This window comes from Sander vitreus, chromosome 19 (assembly GCF_031162955.1).
Source record: "Sander vitreus isolate 19-12246 chromosome 19, sanVit1, whole genome shotgun sequence".
NCBI classification, from domain to species: Eukaryota; Metazoa; Chordata; class Actinopteri; order Perciformes; family Percidae; genus Sander; species Sander vitreus.
In genome coordinates this window covers 8,290,361-8,308,789 of record NC_135873.1, presented here as the reverse complement: position 1 = coordinate 8,308,789, position 18,429 = coordinate 8,290,361, and the positions used below count along the sequence as shown (strand labels likewise).

The 18,429-nt window shown below is 40.6% G+C and overlaps 1 protein-coding gene across 2 annotated transcripts; it reads right to left on the bottom strand.

Annotated features, from left to right (window-relative positions):
- Positions 1-439: 439 nt before the first annotated feature.
- On the bottom strand, positions 440-17,359 carry trmt44 (tRNA methyltransferase 44 homolog). 2 transcript variants are annotated; one of them, XM_078276038.1, is made up of 11 exons: positions 16,821-17,359; positions 16,612-16,729; positions 14,874-15,093; positions 14,698-14,766; positions 14,210-14,317; positions 12,915-12,986; positions 11,424-11,530; positions 10,875-11,058; positions 8,820-9,168; positions 1,788-1,904; positions 440-1,111 (listed from the first exon to the last, which is right to left on the bottom strand). In XM_078276038.1, exons 1-11 carry the CDS (start codon positions 17,146-17,148, stop codon positions 879-881), a joined length of 1,905 nt encoding a protein of 634 aa, XP_078132164.1. In that variant the 5' UTR covers positions 17,149-17,359; the 3' UTR covers positions 440-878. The 2 variants fall into 2 exon arrangements, with proteins under 2 accessions (XP_078132164.1, XP_078132165.1); XM_078276039.1 differs by having other exon boundaries at positions 16,612-16,690.
- Positions 17,360-18,429: the final 1,070 nt, after the last annotated feature.

The following is an 18,429-nucleotide window of genomic DNA, read 5'->3' as shown; positions in this document are numbered from 1 at the left end:
TAGATTTAAATAATCTGTCCTTATGTCCTTATTATTGCATCAGTGGCGTGATTGCGGTCACTCACATAAACAAACCAACCCAGCTGCAATCCCTGCGTGGGCCTTACTGGTTTTTGACATTTGAGCCACAGGGTGATGGCAGACCGTGTCAGAGAGACACAGCAGTGAGGGGATGACATGCAGCTCACCCCTCAACTCCTGCCAACAAATAATTCATACCGCTAACATTTACTTTGTTCAAACGCTGTCCGGTCTTTATCCACCGCCCTGCCTGTGAACCTCAAAGTACCTGTTTGAGGTGAATAAAATGTCTAAGTGAAGTATGTAGAAGCTTTTTAAAGTTTTGCTGCAGTGGAGGGAAAAGTTGAAAAATGCCCTGAGTGCTCGACAAAAACAAATCCATGATGGACTTGATCATCTTTAAATAAATAAAAAGATGTAGCTTACAATGCACTTTAATATAGAGAAAGTGTACAATTTTCTGAGCTTTACAAAAGTCCACTTCTTAAATACATGAAAAAGAAAGACAAAAGAATCCTTTTAAATTAAATTTCAGCAGACAACGTAACCCAGATTTGTCAGCGAGCTCCAGCAGTGAAACTTAAAGCTGCATCACATTTTGGCAGCCTCACACAGAAAAAAGAGGACACTGAAATTTCAAGACCTCGATTCCCAGAAATGATGTAATGTGGCATCAATAAAACACACTGCTTGGACCTGAACTTCTTCCTCTTTGTGGTTGCAGAGCTGGATGTGGAGGCTTTAAGAGGTCCATATGATTGAATACTGTAATATACTGTATGTAAAGTATTTACTCAAGTTAAAAAAATGAACTAAATTGAAGACTTCAAATAAAGTCTTCAGGAGGAATGAGCCAATCACAAGGCATCGTTTTTCATCTTCTTCAGAGGTCTGGTCGAGGGTCGGAGCTCATCATGCCCGTGAGCGAAAGCACAGTGTTGGGCCTGCAGGGGGCAGCGCTGAGGGTGGTGGTCATAGAACCAGCAGGGGCGAGTTTTCAGGGCACCAAGGGCAACGGGCTTCCTCTTTGTATCCACCCTGGAGGACTTCCTGTCCCGCCAGTCTCTTATGTACACCCTCCCTCCTTCTACTGAAAGAGAAGGAATGACAGGAAGATACAAGACCTCTTCAGAATAAAGTCCTACCTCCAAAAGACACAAACAAATCTGTTCCTATGGTGGAGTGGAGAAAATAAGGGAATAATTCAATGTACAATGGATAAACTAGTTTTCCTAATATGTTGCCCTTTTAGTGAAAAGTTACATTTAACCTAGTCTCGCATTGCCAGACCTTCCTCCACGGGTCTGGCTAGTCTACACAGCATTCCGGGATGGGAGGAAAACGTGCTCTTGTTTATTGGCATTTCTTTAAACCAATCACACTCGTCTTGAGCGGTGCTAAGCGCCGGAAGGCGCAGCAGTGCCGCTGCCAAATAGCCTCGGGAAGGAACTTTTTTTGCTGGAACGTGCAGGTTCAAAAGTTGTTTTAGTCGTGTAACAGAAAACTCAGATTGGACAGATAGTCTAGCTAGCTGTCTGGATTTACCCTGCAGAGATCTGAGGAGCAGTTAACCATAGTCCTCATAAATCCACCGGACTTTAACATTTTCCAATACAAAGAAAGCAGAAGGTAACGGACATCGGGGCGAAAAGGGTGTGATCCGGCGGAATTTCCGGCAGCACCGGAGCAATCCCCGATTGAATTTTTTCCGTCAATTTGATGTACTCTAGCTATGAAAACTTATATAAAGTGTGTGGTCCAACTACCTCTAAAGACTTGGTGGTTGTTCTTGAGCAGCGTCTGAAGGCCTCCACACTCATTCTTCAGCAGCTGCAAGGTTTCCTGCTCCAACAGCCCAGCGACCTCGCTCACAGAGAGGCTGCCTGAGGAGGAGGAGGGAGGAGGGAGGAGGGGAAGAAAAGGATGAAAGATAAGAGCAAAGAACACAGTGACAAATGAGCTGGAGAAGGTCTATCAATGTTACGTTCATCAATATATTAACACGCTGCTTCAGGCATGCACAGAAATCATTTTTACCCACCACTACAGAGTGAGAAACTAGCATCCGACACAGCCGATTGGCTTGAGTCGAAGTCACCTGCAGTTGTATTGAGAGAGCCAGAGCTACTACGTTGTCTCAGAGAAAATGCTCCAGGAGTGAAAGGGTGATCACTGCTATATACGGAACATTTTACAGGAAGAGAGAAAAAAAAAAATCAGTCACTGTCTTTCAGTGTTAGGTCAGGGCTCTGAAGTGTGCTCAATTAAAGCTGCTCCACTAAGCTGTCAGAACAACCAGCATGCAATGCACCGCTGCATCTCCCACCGGCCATTTGAGAGTGTGACTCTGTTGTCACTCCCCCACTGGGACAGTAATTGTAGATACCAAGAGAGCACAACAAGTAGAAAGGGGGATATTGAAATCCATGGTCTTATGCTAGGAGTTTAGCATGTAGTAAGCAGATAAATAAATGACGTACCAGGAACAGCACACCACCTATGGGTTTTGGGTTTCATGAGATTTTCTGTATTTCTGGCATTGCCCTTTTACCCCCCGTAGAGAATTATATCAGGTCTGACCTTTGGTTTGTACAAATGAGTTCTTACTCCTCTCTTCTCTGACATATTGGAGAGGGACACACTGCAGGATTTCTAATGCTCCTGTGTGCCGTTTCATAACAATATTCGACCTATATCTGCAGATACATAATGTGATCTTTTTCATACTTTTACTTAAAATCTCTGGTGGCACTTCAGGCAACCCCTGCTGGTTTAGAGATTATTGAATATGAGAGTTTTACCGTGAAATATATTGTCTTTGCCTCTGACCTGAAGTTCAGTTGGGCAAAGAAATAAATGTACTACTTCAGAGCTAATATATACTGTATATAGTTTTATTTTAAGTTTTACATTAATTATACAGGTGAATTTAGAGCTAAAACATATTGTCCAACCAAATACATCCTAAACTTAGCTGGTCAAATAGCTGAGTCAATACCTAAAATATGCAACACACTCCCACATTCACACTTGCATGGCCAAAGACGGTGTTAAACTGGGCAGACTGCTGTCCTACAGCCCAGACGCCAGGGAGCTCCAGGCCTTAATATAATATCAGTACACCATTTAGAGTTGCCCTTTACTGCCTGCAATGTTAATGGGGATTAATGGGAAAAGGGCAGCATTGACAGAGCAGACTCTGCTTGGACTAAGACCAAGGGAGATGATTATTAATGGCTCGGCTTGTCATACAGTTGTTGTTTTCTGACAAGTGATTGATTTATTGCATGTTGTGGAGTTTTTGCTGCTTAAGCCAATTCAGAATCAGGCTGAGTGGATTGGAGGACTGGAGGAAGATTGCTGAGAGGTGAATAAAACATTTGAAAGGATCATTACCAAGAGAGCACAGCTGTAATACAGGTCAGCACATGATTTGATTTTACTGCCTGTCAAAACCTAAAAATGCTGAAAAATAGTTTATTCTCTTTATCTGCGAGTCAGAATTATCCAAAAGGGTGACAAGATAATGGACAAGTTTGTAAAGAAGAGCACAAAACATACACCGTGTTCCAAATTATTATGCAAATGATATTTTGATTTGAATGAACTGATTTTCCTAAATAGTCGATGCAAATGACAATGTCAGTATAATTTTCAAGTCACCAACCGTTAGGGTATAAGTCAAATTTCATTGAACAAACCACCCAATGAAAACAGTATTTTTTTTTTTTTTATATTTAAAAATAAAAAACTCAAAATGCACTGTTCCAAATTATTATGCACAACAGAGTTTCAAAACATTTTATAGGTTGTAAAGAACTGAAAATGGTCATTTGCTGAATTTGCGGCGTTAGGAGGTCATATTTACTGAACTCAAAAGCTATGTCAATCAAACATCTTAACAGGGCAAGTTACATCTTAACATAGGAGCCCTTCTTTCATATCATCTTCACAATTCTTGCATCCACTGAACTTGTGAGTGTATGGAGGGTTCCTGCTTGAATGTCTTTGCAGGATGTCAGAATAGCCTCCCAGAGCTGCTGTTTTGATGCAAACTGCCTCCCACCCTCATAGATCTTTTGCTTGAGCATGCTCCAAAGGTTCTCAATAGGGTTGAGGTCAGGGGAGGATGGGGGCCACACCATGAGTTTCTCTCCTTTTATGCCCGTAGCAGCCTATGACACAGAGGTATTCTTTGCAGCATGAGATGGTACATTGTCATGCATGTAAATGATTTTGCTACGGAAGGCACGGTTCTTCTTTTTGTACCATGGAAGAAAGTGGTCAGTCAGAAACTCTACATGGTGGCCATCCACTACTCCATCCATCTGGACCATCCAGGGTTGCACGGCACTCATCAGTAAACAAGACTGTTCGAAAATTTGTCTTCATGTATTTCTGGGCCCACTGCAACCGTTTCTGCTTGTAAGGAGAGAAACTCATGGTGTGGCCCCCATCCTCCCCTGACCTCAATCCTATTGAGAACCTTTGGAGCATGCTCAAGCAAAAGATCTATGAGGGTGGGAGGCAGTTTGCATCAAAACAGCAGCTCTGGGAGGCTATTCTGACATCCTGCAAAGGCATTCAAGCAGGAACTCTCCATACACTCACAAGTTCAGTGGATGCAAGAATTGTGAAGATGATATGAAAGACGGGCTCCTATGTTAAGATGTGTTTGATTGAAATAGCTTTTGAGTTCAGTAAATATGACCTCCTAATGCTGCAAATTCAGCAAATGACCATTTTCAGTTCTTTACAACCTATAAAATGTTTTGAAACTCTGTTGTGCATAATAATTTGGAACAGTGCATTTTATTTTTAAATATTAAAAAAAAAATACTGTTTTCATTGGGTGGTTTGTTCAATGAAATTTGACTTATACCCTAACGGTTGGTGACTTGAAAATTATACTGACATTGTCATTTGCATCGACTATTTAGGAAAATCAGTGAAAAATATAATTTGCATAATAATTTGGAACACAGTGTAGTTCTGCTCTTTTTTTCTGTCTTTTCTTAAATCTTTCAATTATTTGTAAAGTAAAATCTTGTGAAAGGCAAAACACCATCCCACTCAATAATAAAAACACCCATAATAACCATAATCATAAATAAACTAAATAGCTCTGAAAACAGGAACATAACAACACTTATTATTTTTTACTCCCAACATAATATTATGTAGTGCTGCTATTTTCATTCTAGAATAATGTGCCAATTACCTTCTAGGTTGTTCTAGCGGTTGGTCTACCTGTGACGATTTCCTGCATGTCTTCCCCCGCTTTCTCCCCTTTCTCACATAGCTGTCCTATCCATTAAAGGCGGAAAAGCCCAAAAAATAATCTTTAAAAATGTCAGGAAATAGTGAAAAATGTAGTTGCAATTTCGTAAAGCCCAAGCTGACATATTCAAATCGTATGACATATATATATATATATATATATATATATATATATATATAAAAACAAGGTGTAATCTTAAGCGTGGGGAGAGTGCAGCTCATCTTCATCAGTGAAGACTGCAGCTGTGGAGGATGATGATGATGATGATGATGATGATGATGATGATGATGATGATGATTCTGGGAAGCACAACTTACTGCTGGGTCTTCTGGACTAAACTGGTAGAAGGTGTGATGGGAGGCACCCACCCGTTAATAACTTCCTACATCAACTCTCACCCACTCCCTTGTGCAAGCTGTTTCTGTTCAGTACATACATAATGGGTGCACAAAGAAGCAATACAAAGGACATTTACATAAGATACTGTGCATTTTCTGACTTACTGTACCTGTCTTTTGATAGAAAAAAAAGATGTTTAAAAAACAGGTTTGACTAATATGAGGTTTGTGTTGCAGAGTGTAATGTATGTCAGATGTACAGCTACACACTGACTTTTGTTGTCAGCATGACTACATAACTACCTGAGCCCAGTCAGCAGTACGGCATGCATGAATTACTAACTTGATTTAGAGCTACAGTAGCCAGCTTCACACGTTTGCACATTTCACACGTTAACTATTCAAAACGCCAGTAAGATGTACATTATTTTAACGTCAGGGCACAAATATCATGCTATATAACAGCAGTAAGGCTTGTACATTTGTCAATATTGGTTTCAAATAATGAACTTTGCCTGATTAAAACAAAGTCTAAAGTTAGAAGAGTTTAATGATTGATGACCAGGAATTAGCTGTACAAAGAATAAGTGAATAAGCCAAAGAATCTGACCAAGATTTCGATGCAAATACGAATCTTGACAGTTTTTGATACTTGATTGTTATAAAAATAAGTATAATGAATATATTAAAATGTCAATAATCATTATACTCGTTGAAGATGCATTAAAAATGGAGAGAAACTGAATCTCAAAGCCCTTTCGATGACTCTGAGGCCCTCCTGGATCTCTCAACATACTGGCTCACCTGAATTTACCCTTTGTTCTTACACAGCACATAACTGGTAGGAATACCTCAATACAAATGCATACTCATGCATAAATCATAGATAGTGGTGCATTATTCATCCAGTCATCTCTTTACAGGGTTACAGACTCCCTTTATTCGCTCTCCCTCATATTTTTTGAACCTCTAATTTCAGCACTGACATGACAGAGAATTTTCTGTTTCAATCATAGTAGTCCTCATCTCTCCTTTATGTCATTCATATTGTGTGTGTGTGTGTGTGTGTGTGTGTGTGTGTGTGTGTGGCAGTAGGGGGCGGGGGGTGCAGAGGCGTTGACAAAGGTGATGTGTGTGTGTGTGTGTGTGTGTGTGTGTGTGTGTGTGTGTGTGTGGCACTTTCTGTACCATGCAGTGCAGGAAGTGGCAGACAGAGTGAGATACAGAGTTCAAAGTGGCGTCGCTGTGTGTCACGAGGGGAGGGGGGGGGGGAGTTGAGAGGTTCAAGCTGCAGAGGCTGCCATCGTGCCACAAAGTGCGTTGAATTATATTTTAAGGTAGTGATGAGAAATGTGAGAAGTGATTCATCCGTGTTCGGGTTACATCTATAGCATTCTCAACTGCACTGCTTCTGTACATACTAATCTCTCCCTTTGTAGGACATACAGTGGGGCAAAAAAGTATTTAGTCAGCCACTTAAAAAGATGAGAGAGGCCTGTAATTTTCATCATAGGTTCACTTCAACTATGAGAGACAAAATGAGAAAAAAAATCCAGAAAATCACATTGCAGGATTTTTAATGAATTTATTTGCAAATTCCTCGGGAAAATAAGTATTTGGTCACCTACAAACAAGCAAGATTTCTGGCTCTCACAGACCTGTAACTTCTTCTTTAAGAGGCTCCTCTGTCCTCCACTCGTCACCTGTATTAATGGCACCTGTTTGAACTTGTTATCAGACACCTGTCCACAACCTCAAACAGTCACACTCCAAACTCCACTATGGCCAAGACCAAAGAGCTGTCAAAGGACACCAGAAACAAAATTGTAGACCTGCACCAGGCTGAGAAGACTGAATCTGCAATAGGTAAGCAGCTTGGTGTGAAGAAATCAACTGTGGGAGCAATTATAAGAAAATGGAAGATATACAAGACCACTAATAATCTCCCTCGATCTGGGGCTCCACGCAAGATCTCAACCCGTGGGGTCAAAATGATCACAAGAACGGTGAGCAAAAATCCCAGAACCACACAGGGGGACCTAGTGAATGACCTGCAGAGAGCTGGGACCAAAGTAACAAAGGCTACCATCAGTAACACACTACGCCGCCAGGGACTCAAATCCTGCAGTGTCAGACATGTCCCCCTGCTTAAGCCAGTACATGTCCAGGCCCGTCTGGAGTTTGCTAGAGAGCATTTGGATGATCCAGAAGAGGATTGGGAGAATGTCATATGGTCAGATGAAACCAAAATAGAACTTTTTGGTAAAAACTCAACTTGTCATGTTTGGAGGGGAAAGAATGCTGAGTTGCATCCAAAGAACACCATACCTACTGTGAAGCATGGGGGTGGAAACATCATGCTTTGGGGCTGTTTTTCTGCAAAGGGACCAGGACGACTGATCCATGTAAAGGAAAGAATGAATGGGGCCATGTATCATGAGATTTTGAGTGAAAACCTCCTTCCATCAGCAAGGGCATTGAAGATGAAACGCAGCTGGGTCTTTCAGCATGACAATGATCCCAAACACACCGCCCGGGCAACAAAGGAGTGGCTTCGTAAGAAGCATTTCAAGGTCCTGGAGTGGCCTAGCCAGTCTCCAGATCTCAACCCCATAGAAAATCTTTGGAGGGAGTTGAAAGTCCGTGTTGCCCAGCAACAGCCCCAAAACATCACTGCTCTAGAGGAGATCTGCATGGAGGAATGGGCCAAAATACCAGCAACAGTGTGTGAAAACCTTGTGAAGACTTACAGAAAACGTTTGACCTCTGTCATTGCCAACAAAGGGTATATAACAAAGTATTGAGATGAACTTTTGTTATTGACCAACTACTTATTTTCCACCTTAATTTGCAAATAAATTCATTAAAAATCCTACAATGTGATTTTCTGGATTTTTTTTTTTCTCATTTTGTCTCTCATAGTTGAAGTGTACCTATGATGAAAATTACAGGCCTCTCTCATCTTTTTAAGTGGGAGAACTTGCACAATTGGTGGCTGACTAAATACTTTTTTGCCCCACTGTATATACAGCTGCCCGGCAACAGATATTACAATGAATTCAGAAAGTGCACAATAGCAAGACTGGACTGGTGAGCTTCACAGATAGTGTGTACTACTCTGGATTTAATCTTAAGATTTGTGTGATTCTTTTGACCTCGGGTGTTGTGTTGTGGTTTACCTCCTCGATTCCAGTCACTGGAGGACCCACGGCCGTCACCTTCAGTCATTCCCAGAAGAACATTAGCAACCTGCAGGACAACACCGTCTACAAAGTCCCGCGGGAGAGCTGCACAGTTTCGAACAGTTTCAACCCTGTCTCTGGGCTGGAACCCCTCTCCCCAGCTGCTGTCGGGGGACCTGTCAGTGTCTTTCTTCCCGTGGCAACAGTCCACACCATTTCCGATGTCTGACCTTTGAACTGTGGCCCCAGAGGAGGGCTGGCGGCTCTGGATGTAATGAGCTCTTCGCTGCTCGGCCTCGGCCTCGGCAGATAGCTGGTAGTTTCTTGACTGTCCCACCAGACACACCTGCAGGAAAACGGAGCTGAATGTCAGGACCACTCCCATGGGTGCTGAGCAGGGAAGTGCAAGATATATCGACTCAATATCGTTATTGCAATATATCAAAAGTGTCGCAATAAGTATGCAATATTTAGTTTATTTTGTGCAGCGCTGCGTCCCGTCCGTTGGCTGTGTGGCTTAGTTGTGTTCGATTTAGAGCCCGCTTGAAATGCTATAATGATCATGTTTCATTGGCCAGTTACCGTGCCACTTGCTCATGTTAGTGCACGTCAGCGCACGGGTCCACTACGTGACAAACCCTATGTAGCATACCACGTGTGCATATTTCAACAATGACAGTGTAAGTGAAGAAATAGATAGAGACAACAAAACGGAACGAATCAGAGAAGAGAAAGAAAAGTTGTGTCCTGTTCTCTTTATTTATTTATTTTATACTGTCCAACCAGTAAAACATGTCCTGTTCTGTAGACATGGTCTTTATTCATTTATTCATGTTGTAACTGTCCAATATGACCGTCAGTTGAAATAACCTTTGTGTTGTAAGAAAACTTGTTTAATTTGTTATGAATCTATTTTGATGCGTTTTCCTGTAACTTTTGTAATTTTACATGTGTTTAAAAATATCAAAATTAATATAGATATTGCAATATCACATTTTGTCAATATCGTGCAACCCTAGTGCTGAGGCTTAAAGTTGTAAAACAAACTCAAAAGTAGGAATACAAATTCAGTACGTTCATATGTGCTGATGTTTGGGAAGGTTTTGCTTTATTATGAACAAACCGATTATGACTGATCTCTCTACATTAAAAGCTCAGTCAATACTTGCTTCTTCTTATTATGTGTCCATGTGTATGGAAGCCATTAATGGCTGCCAGGTGTGAAAGAAACATCCCTATCCCCTAAATTATATGGGGTTTTCTACCTTCAACGTCCAAATTATTTTCTAAGGTTGTAACTGGTAAAGTGTTAAAGGGGCACTCCATCAACTGTACACATGGAAGTGTATTTCATTGCTCATGCAAAGCACTACTCATGCTGTTGTATAATGTCTTCTGTGGCTCTGGAAGAAGCTTACCAACGTCTGTGTTATAAACTGGTGTGGAGTTTGAAAGATGTGGGCATTCATCAGGAAGTTGCATTATGGGAAGTGTAGGATGTATAGTTTTTGCTGGGTGACACATACTAGGGATCATAGAAATGAAATGGATAGAAAGGACCTTGACATTTTGCCATGGTCGTTTCATTAGTACAAAACAAAATGGCGATTGTTGTTAGTTATCATGCTAACAACATGCGTCAGTGGGGCTGTGAAGTGTGTCGCAGCTCGCTGGGAGGAGAGCGGGCCGATGCAGCTCGGGAGATGTTCTCCGGAGAAGAGGGGAGTGATGAGGAGGGACTATTAGAACCAGCCCGCTGTTTGGCTCATTTTCTGTAACAAATGCAGCATGAAAGCACAGCGGAAGCTAGGGACTCAAGGTCAGGATATGTTGGGCTTTGCTGCTTCAATCTTGACACCTTTTTTTTGTTAAATACAGAGTTAAATAGTAGTTTGTAACTTGTTTTGGAGTATAGATAGAAAGAAAAAATGTTTTAAAAGATGTCAATCACACAATATGACAAATGTTTTAGTAATAAGTGGATATATATATATATATAAAATATAGGAAGTCTAGTCAGTTGTGACTCTGGACTACGTACTGTAAGCCTACCCGTTTGGTGGAGGGTATTCTGAGGCAGTCCTCCTCAGTGCTGAAGCCACTGACTTGGCTGACCTCCGTGATGAAGTCGATGTATTCCTTGTACTGAGACTTCTTGCACTGACGTCTCTGGTACTTTGCATAGAAGTCGAAAAAACAGCAAGGGAGGACGAAGTACCGGCAGGAGTAAGATGACCTGCAGTGAGAGCAAAAGGAACATTCTTACCCAGTGCCAAAGAAAAAGTTGATTATAAATCTTCAGCAGGAAGTGTACTGAGTTTTCAACAGACAGGAAACAACAATCCATTACTAGAGATTATCATCTGTAGTCACAAATAGATTTGTCAGACTGAGGCTCAACATCGCCATCAGGTGGTTGCCTTAGAAAATACAAACTTGTCAACACACACACACACACACACACACACACACACACACACACACACACACACACACACACACACACGTCGCCCCCCCTCTCTGCCCATAATGTTATTCCAAATTGGAGAGATCAGCTGGCACTCGAGCTGCTGAGTGAGATTGTGTCTGCTGATGACTTGCCTGGCAGCTATAACGGGGATCCAAGGTGTGAGCTCGTCCGAGTGGTTTCCAATCAGCCAGTCCGTAACCGGGAATAAGAAGCTCTCGCTGGGAGTAATTGCCTTTTCCTGATTGAGCAGAAGACCCAAAAAACACATGAGCTCCTTAGAGCAGGGATTTGATTCTGAATCACTTTATCAAAAAAAGGACAACATTTTCTCTTCTCAAACTTTAAATATATCACTGAGCACCTGAAATGTATGACAACTCATTTAGTCGTTGGGCTTTTAGATGATCAAACTAACACGATCCAAGCAAGCAAATCCAGCTATAAGAATTTATATAAAACATTTCATATTCGGCTCATTACAGCAGGCAGGTCCATCGCCAACATCACAAATGATGTAGGTTAGGAGCACTGAGGCCTGTGAGGTTCAGAGAGAGCCTCTAAATGAAGGTTTAGGACTGACTACAGCACCCCTGGAGGCTCAGAAAGATTGGTCTGACACACCCTCTCCCAAAGAATCAGTCAATAATAGATGATATGAAATGGAAGCAGTCAGCAGCTTGTTGTCAAATGAATGACTGAGTCCAGGAGGCAGATAGGAGGGAGAGTGCAGTGTTTTGGGGACAGGTTTCCCTGCAAATGTGTGCATGTTAAAATGGATTTGTCTGGATTCAGCAGAGTCCCCTGTGCAGTAGTAATGGGTTTGTTTTGCAGCTTGTAGCAATCGTTAAATCAAGGGTTTCTGAAGTGTAACACTGTCTGTTCCAGCCAGGTAATGTCAGCGTGAAAACCTCACTGTTAAAACTAAATAAACACATTTTGTTTCAGAATTTTGCAGTATGCTTTTTTAATGGATCTTTGCAAATAATTAACGGTTAAAGGTTCATTCAAGGGCAGCCACTGATGGTTATTAATCTGCCGAATACTTGGTCCATTATTCAATTCATTGTTTGGTCTGCAAGTTTAAAAAAAACATAGTGAAGAAATGCTTGTTTTGTCCAAACAGCTCTAAACACAAATATATTGTTTACTATCATATAAGATCACCAAAAGCAGAACACCCCTACATGCTCCATATAAAATGGTGCAGACAGATTTTCTGTCGATCAATTCATCGATCAATAGACTAATTGCTTAAGCTCTAATCTGTCTATCATCAAGGACTAGCATAAACAATAAGATGGGATATATTTACGTTTCACTGGCCAATGTTTGGTACAGAAACTGACATTTTGACGCAAGATTGTTGTTTTTTTTTAGCAACCTGATTTACGGTTTGTGTTTTACTACAAAAGATTGTCTCATTTCCTAAAAATGTGTCTCATACGAACAAAAGAATTAACAGTTGAACCCCAAGCAGCCGCAGTGAGGGGGCGATGCCAGCTTTAAAGACACCTACAGCGTGCGATATGGATTCCCTGCCTCATGTGAAACGATAATAACGCTATTTAAAAACCTGAATATGGTTACAATGAATCCGCCTTCTTCATGCTCAGCTCGCTCACCTCTAGCACGGTCTGGGGGCCGTACATGTCCCAGATCTTCCTCTTCCGAACATCGATGCCCTTTCCAGGATGCTGCAACACAAGACGGCATGACGGTCAGCGGCTAATCACTTTCAGCCACATTCACATCAACGGCTGGGTGCAATTTCAATTACACCTGTCCTAGTTTGTGATTGGCCCATTACGGTGACACAATACTGTAGATTTGATATATGCAGAGACATGAATCCCCTCACCAGCCCCATGTCATTGATTAAGCTACCAGGGAACATCTGGCTAATTGGAAGATTTCTTCTTCGAGGGCCTGGTGTTTTTACAAAAGGCAGGTTATTCCCTCCTATTTAAGATTTAGGTAGCGTGGCTCTGGAATGGCAGAGTCAGTCAGTCAGAAAGATGTTCCACCACTTGGGTCCAGACAAGAGCTGCAACAATTATTCAATTAATTCATTAGTTGAACCTAAGAAAATGAATCGTCAACTATCTGAATAATCGATTGTTTCAGTCATTTTTTCAAGCAAAGATAGCCAAATACGTACAGTGCTCAGCATAAGTGAATACACCCATGCTAAAGTTGAATAAAAAGAGGAATAAAAAAATAATCTTTTGGAAATTGATCTTTCCAAAAGATTATCCAACCTTTAAGGACACCAATTTTCTTTGTTAAATGAATAATGCATCGTAAATAAATAAATGTTCTTCCTTAAAATACAGGGAGCATAAGTAAGTACACCCCTATGTTAAATTCCCATAGAGGCAGGCAGATTTTTTATTTTTAAAGGCCAGTTATTTCATGGATCCAGGATACTATGCATCCTGATAAAGTTCCCTTGGCCTTTGGAATTAATAGCCCCACATCATCACATACCCTTCACCATACCTACAGATTGGCATGGGGTACTTTTAGTTAGACTAATAGCTGGTTTGATTTGCACTGAGAGATGATCTTATTCAGTTCAAACATTTTGCAGTTAAATTGCATCTGCTTTCAAACGTACATTATTAGAATACTGCTTTGTCGTTTATAATGTGGCATTAAGACGCGGCTTCTAACTTTCCTCAGTACAGTTTTAGATTCTAAGTACGTCCAGTTTGTTGCATTGGAAGTGTTGTATCCAGTTCAGTACAAAACAAGGCCCATATAACCATTAACCCTATGAGGTAAGAAACCACCTATCTACATCACAGTTATGTAGCCCAATCTATACGCTTATGTGGGCTTTCAGTTAGCTTTTAACCAGGAAGTAACATACTGCACATATCACTGACAGTCAACATTCAGCCAGCACCTGACTTACCCCTTCATTGGCCAGTATGTGAACCAGGAGGCCATTTCCACAGCCCAGGTCCACAAAGGACTGTCTGGCGCTCAGACTTTTCTCTGCTCGCTCCTCAGCCCACAGCACCTGCAGCACAGTGACAGAGACTCAACACTACTGTATGCTCATGAGAGCTTTCAATCGCCTGCAGTGTGACACCTGCAGCCGCAGCTAACACCCTTTCACCTGCCTCTGGCATGACATATGATTTCATTTACTGGGTCAAAGCAATTTTTCACACTCAAATTGATTGACCCAGCTTTGGTTGCGTGACCTGACAACGTGTGACGGATAAAAATGAGTTTCACCTACACATACATGTACAGTATGGACAAGTGTGGAAAGACAGAGGAGGCAAAAGACCTTCAATTCACATATCAATCTTCAAGACCCAATACAAGTATCAATGATTAACAAATCATTGATTTTTTTTATATCAAAACATTAACAACCAAGTTTGAACTCACAAGGAGATATGTAGCAATGGCAACGTCCTCATAGACAAATTTCTCAGGATCTGTAACCTCAGGCCAAACCTAGAGAGCATGGGGAAAATATCAGTACTTAGTAATAAAGATGATATTAACAGCTTTAGAACCATTTACATATAGAAAACAACCGCCTTACACTGAGTGGACTTTACCTTGACCATGGCCTTGTACTTCTCTTTCAGCTGCTGGTACATGACGCTGTACTTCTCCACCGGCAGCAGAGACAAGGTGCTCCTGAACTCGCTGCTCTTGCACTCGGTGGCCCAGCGCACCAGTTTAGGCAGCAGATCAGTGGACAGCCAGGGCAGATTTGGGTACGCCACGCCATCAGAAAACCACGCATCTGAAGCCAGAACATGCAGCTCCAAGGCCCTGCAGATAAAAGCAGAGTCATCTAGATTAGCTTTCTGTGTGTCAACTAGTCTGTGCTCATTTAAATAACAATTTGTGCTACTAAACGCATAGTACTGACAAGATGAGGGCCTCAATGTGGGTCCTGCTTAATTACCTAATCTTAAGGGCCTGTCTTCAGGAGTGCCTGTGTCAAAACCAGTTGTTAAGTTAGTTTTGTGATTTAATGTTGCATATTTCAAAATGAATGTGCTTAATTAAATTACCACACAGCAAATATGGACCCAGTAGTGTTCTAACACAGAAAAACTGCACATATTGCGCAGAGAGTGGGAGGAATGAGGGGAGCTAATAAACACCCAGCAGCTAACTTCCCTAGCAGTTAAATCAGGCCATAATATACCCACAGATTGTTAAACAATCCTTCCCTTTTTGCACTACTGTCCTGCTATAAATCCATCAGATTTAGAAAGCAGGACACCATTTTAAATCTGAAAACATTTCAAAGGACAAACAAGGCTCCAGCTGAAGAAGAGAGACAAGAGGTGTAGCTGAGACACATCACTGCCACTTAAGTCAACCTCCACCTTCTCATCTTACTAACTTAATATTGTAATAAAGTGTTAAACTGTTGTCTAATGATAGAGTCCTCTTGTTCTCCAATAACTACACTTAGAAAGCACCACTACCACAACTGCTTCCAAACACAGATATCTTAACATATATCACAAACACATTCAGACTCTATATCACTACTACTACTACTGCTAATACAGACAGCATAGTACCTCTATCACATTTTGGGCCGTGCTTAAGATTGTATACAGTATAAACATTAGTCAATCTTATTTTACTGTGACAGAAGAATCATTTTTTTTCTGCGTGTTGACTGTATGGAATATCTGACCTGTGTTTTCTAAGGTGCATGACTAGATTCTCTCCATTAGTAATCTTTTATTGCAGTTCATGTGAAATAAAGCATAAAGTAATTTGATACCAACACTAACACTGATATACCAATTAAACATTGTATTTATGTGAGGAAAAACAAGAAAGTGGCGGTACATTGATACAATATTTACAGTGTGTTATTAGACTACTACTACTACTTGGATTTTGGTGAAAATTAACAATGAATCCTGATTCCATGTTCACGTTTTTAGTTCCTATTCAATAGTTCTTAATGTCAGACACTTCCACCATCCTGAGTAATTGCTGGTGGACTGTGAAAACACAGGGGACAACGATGGAAATAAGTCAAAGACTTCTCGTCTATCGTCATCATTGTATCCCCGAAAAAGTTGAGTATGGTTGTATTTTATAATGTTGTCAATAAACCACACCGAGAAAAATAATGATCCTGTGTAACAATTTTCTGTATAAATAATTCGGAAAGCATCCCAAAGCTTCTCGTCAAAAATGAGGCATTCAGAAAAACTATTGAGCCATATTATCTTGTCAGTATTGCTGAGAGGTTGCATGCAGTCATGTTGACCTCCAGGCTTATATTTGATAGATAGTGCCCACTGAGCCACTCACCAATTCTCACAGTCCTGATGGAGGAGCTGGAACTGATAAATGTTGCCCTTCTTTAGAGACACCTTTCCTTCTGAATCCTCTTCAAACGGAAGAAAGGTCACTTGTTGTCTGTCAAAGTCTTGAATGGACAAAGACATTACAAATAAAAATAAAAAGTTATTATAGGAGAACAGTTTGGTAGAGGGCCTTTCATTCAAGTCCACTCTTACCTTTGAGTATAACCTCTTTATGAAGGTGTGTCCCATACCGGTTTACTTTAGGAATAAATGTTCTGACACTAAAAGACCAGGGCTTTCCCTTGTCGTGCTTCTGTGCCGGTGACACCCTGCCGCTGATGAAGGACAACACTTGCTGAGGATCATCCAGCAGGAACAGCAGAGCCTCTCTGCCCACATCTTTACTCTCCGTCTCCTTCACTCCACAAAGACGCTTGTTTACGACGTGAGGTTTCTTTATCCACACGTCTACAGCTGACCAAAAGCCTTCGGGAAGAGTCTTACATTCTCCTGGGAACTTTATATCAAACAGTTTTGGCATAATTGAGTAGCAGCCACGACTACAAGCCGCGTGTGTTTACAAACGGAGAGTGGACTTCCGGGGTCTTTTATTTTGTAGATAAAGAAAACTAGTAACTTTAAGATAAAACTTGCTTGTAAAATTAGTTCGCATTCTTTCCTAAATCCCATCCTACCATAAAAAACAAAAACAAATGTTGAGCTCTATTATCAACATTAGCCTATGAAAAAAAAAAAAAAAAAAATGTTGTCGCTATATGATGACGTTTCCACAGGCGACAAATATCAGTTTTTACAGTCATACAGTAGAGGGCGCTGTTGCTCATGTCTAGGTTTCCTCAGCTGGGATAATATTGACCCTTTATGAGGAAAAGGGCAGATTTAAAAAAAAAATAACTACTCTTTAATGTTCTTTTTTCTTTTAACCAATACGCAAACAAATTCCCAATAACATTATCTGGCTATTGTAATCATGACTATTATTTTGTAATTAGCACTATCACTGACGTGTTGGTAGCTGCTATTCTTTTAATCACGTTAATAACATCAAGTATCAATAATTAGGCAACATGTAAACTCAGGTTGAGGAAAACCCTCTATACATTATATACATTTATTCACAATATGTTCACGTCATGCATGATTGTATAGCTTATGCATTATGCTGTATATAGTTTTCTAACTTTGCTTTATATGTTATATGATTTGTTTTTTTTCTACTTACCCTTGTAGGCTACTTCCCACTAAAGTTGCATTTTATTTTATCTAATTAGCTTTACATGTCCATGAGATGTCATTTTATTTTTTAGAATTGCATGCAACTCTATCAGTTTAAATAACATTTACACAGAGTAAACCTTTTTCTGTTAGTTTGTTTTTAAAGTTTGTTTTTAAAGTTTAAAATTTTGAGAGCTGCATCATCTCATCAAAATGCACATATTCTAGGTGTATATGTGCATTATTTCACACAGATTTCCCCAAAATTTTGTCTGACATATTTGGTCTTTTGAAATGTTTATGGGTTTGAACAGTCTTTGTCTGCACAACATGCACCTTTGATGACAAACTCGGAACAGACCGAACAGACAGATCAGTGAAGTTTAAGGGGTTAACGCCTTTCCAATCGGTCTTGTCACACTCTCTCCTTTCAAATTCTGTGACAACATAATCTTGACCTTTCTGGCAAATAATGCAAACAGATGAATCATTAAGAACATTAACAACAGATGAATCTCTAATAATGGTTCACTCTTTGTTCCCCTGTCATACGTCATGTATTGTATTTCTTTTGTCCACCGTTCCT

Excerpts from the sequence above, each read along its gene's own strand:
- trmt44 (XM_078276038.1), bottom strand. The coding sequence starts at position 17,148 with ATGCCAAAACTGTTTGATATAAAGTTCCCAGGAGAATGTAAGACTCTT. Across the intron at positions 15,094-16,611 it reads CATCAGGACTGTGAGAATTG|GGCCTTGGAGCTGCATGTTC; the intron begins GTGAGTGGCTCA and ends TTTTATCTGCAG. Across the intron at positions 9,169-10,874 it reads GAATACCCTCCACCAAACGG|GTGTGTCTGGTGGGACAGTC; the intron begins GTAGGCTTACAG and ends GTTTTCCTGCAG.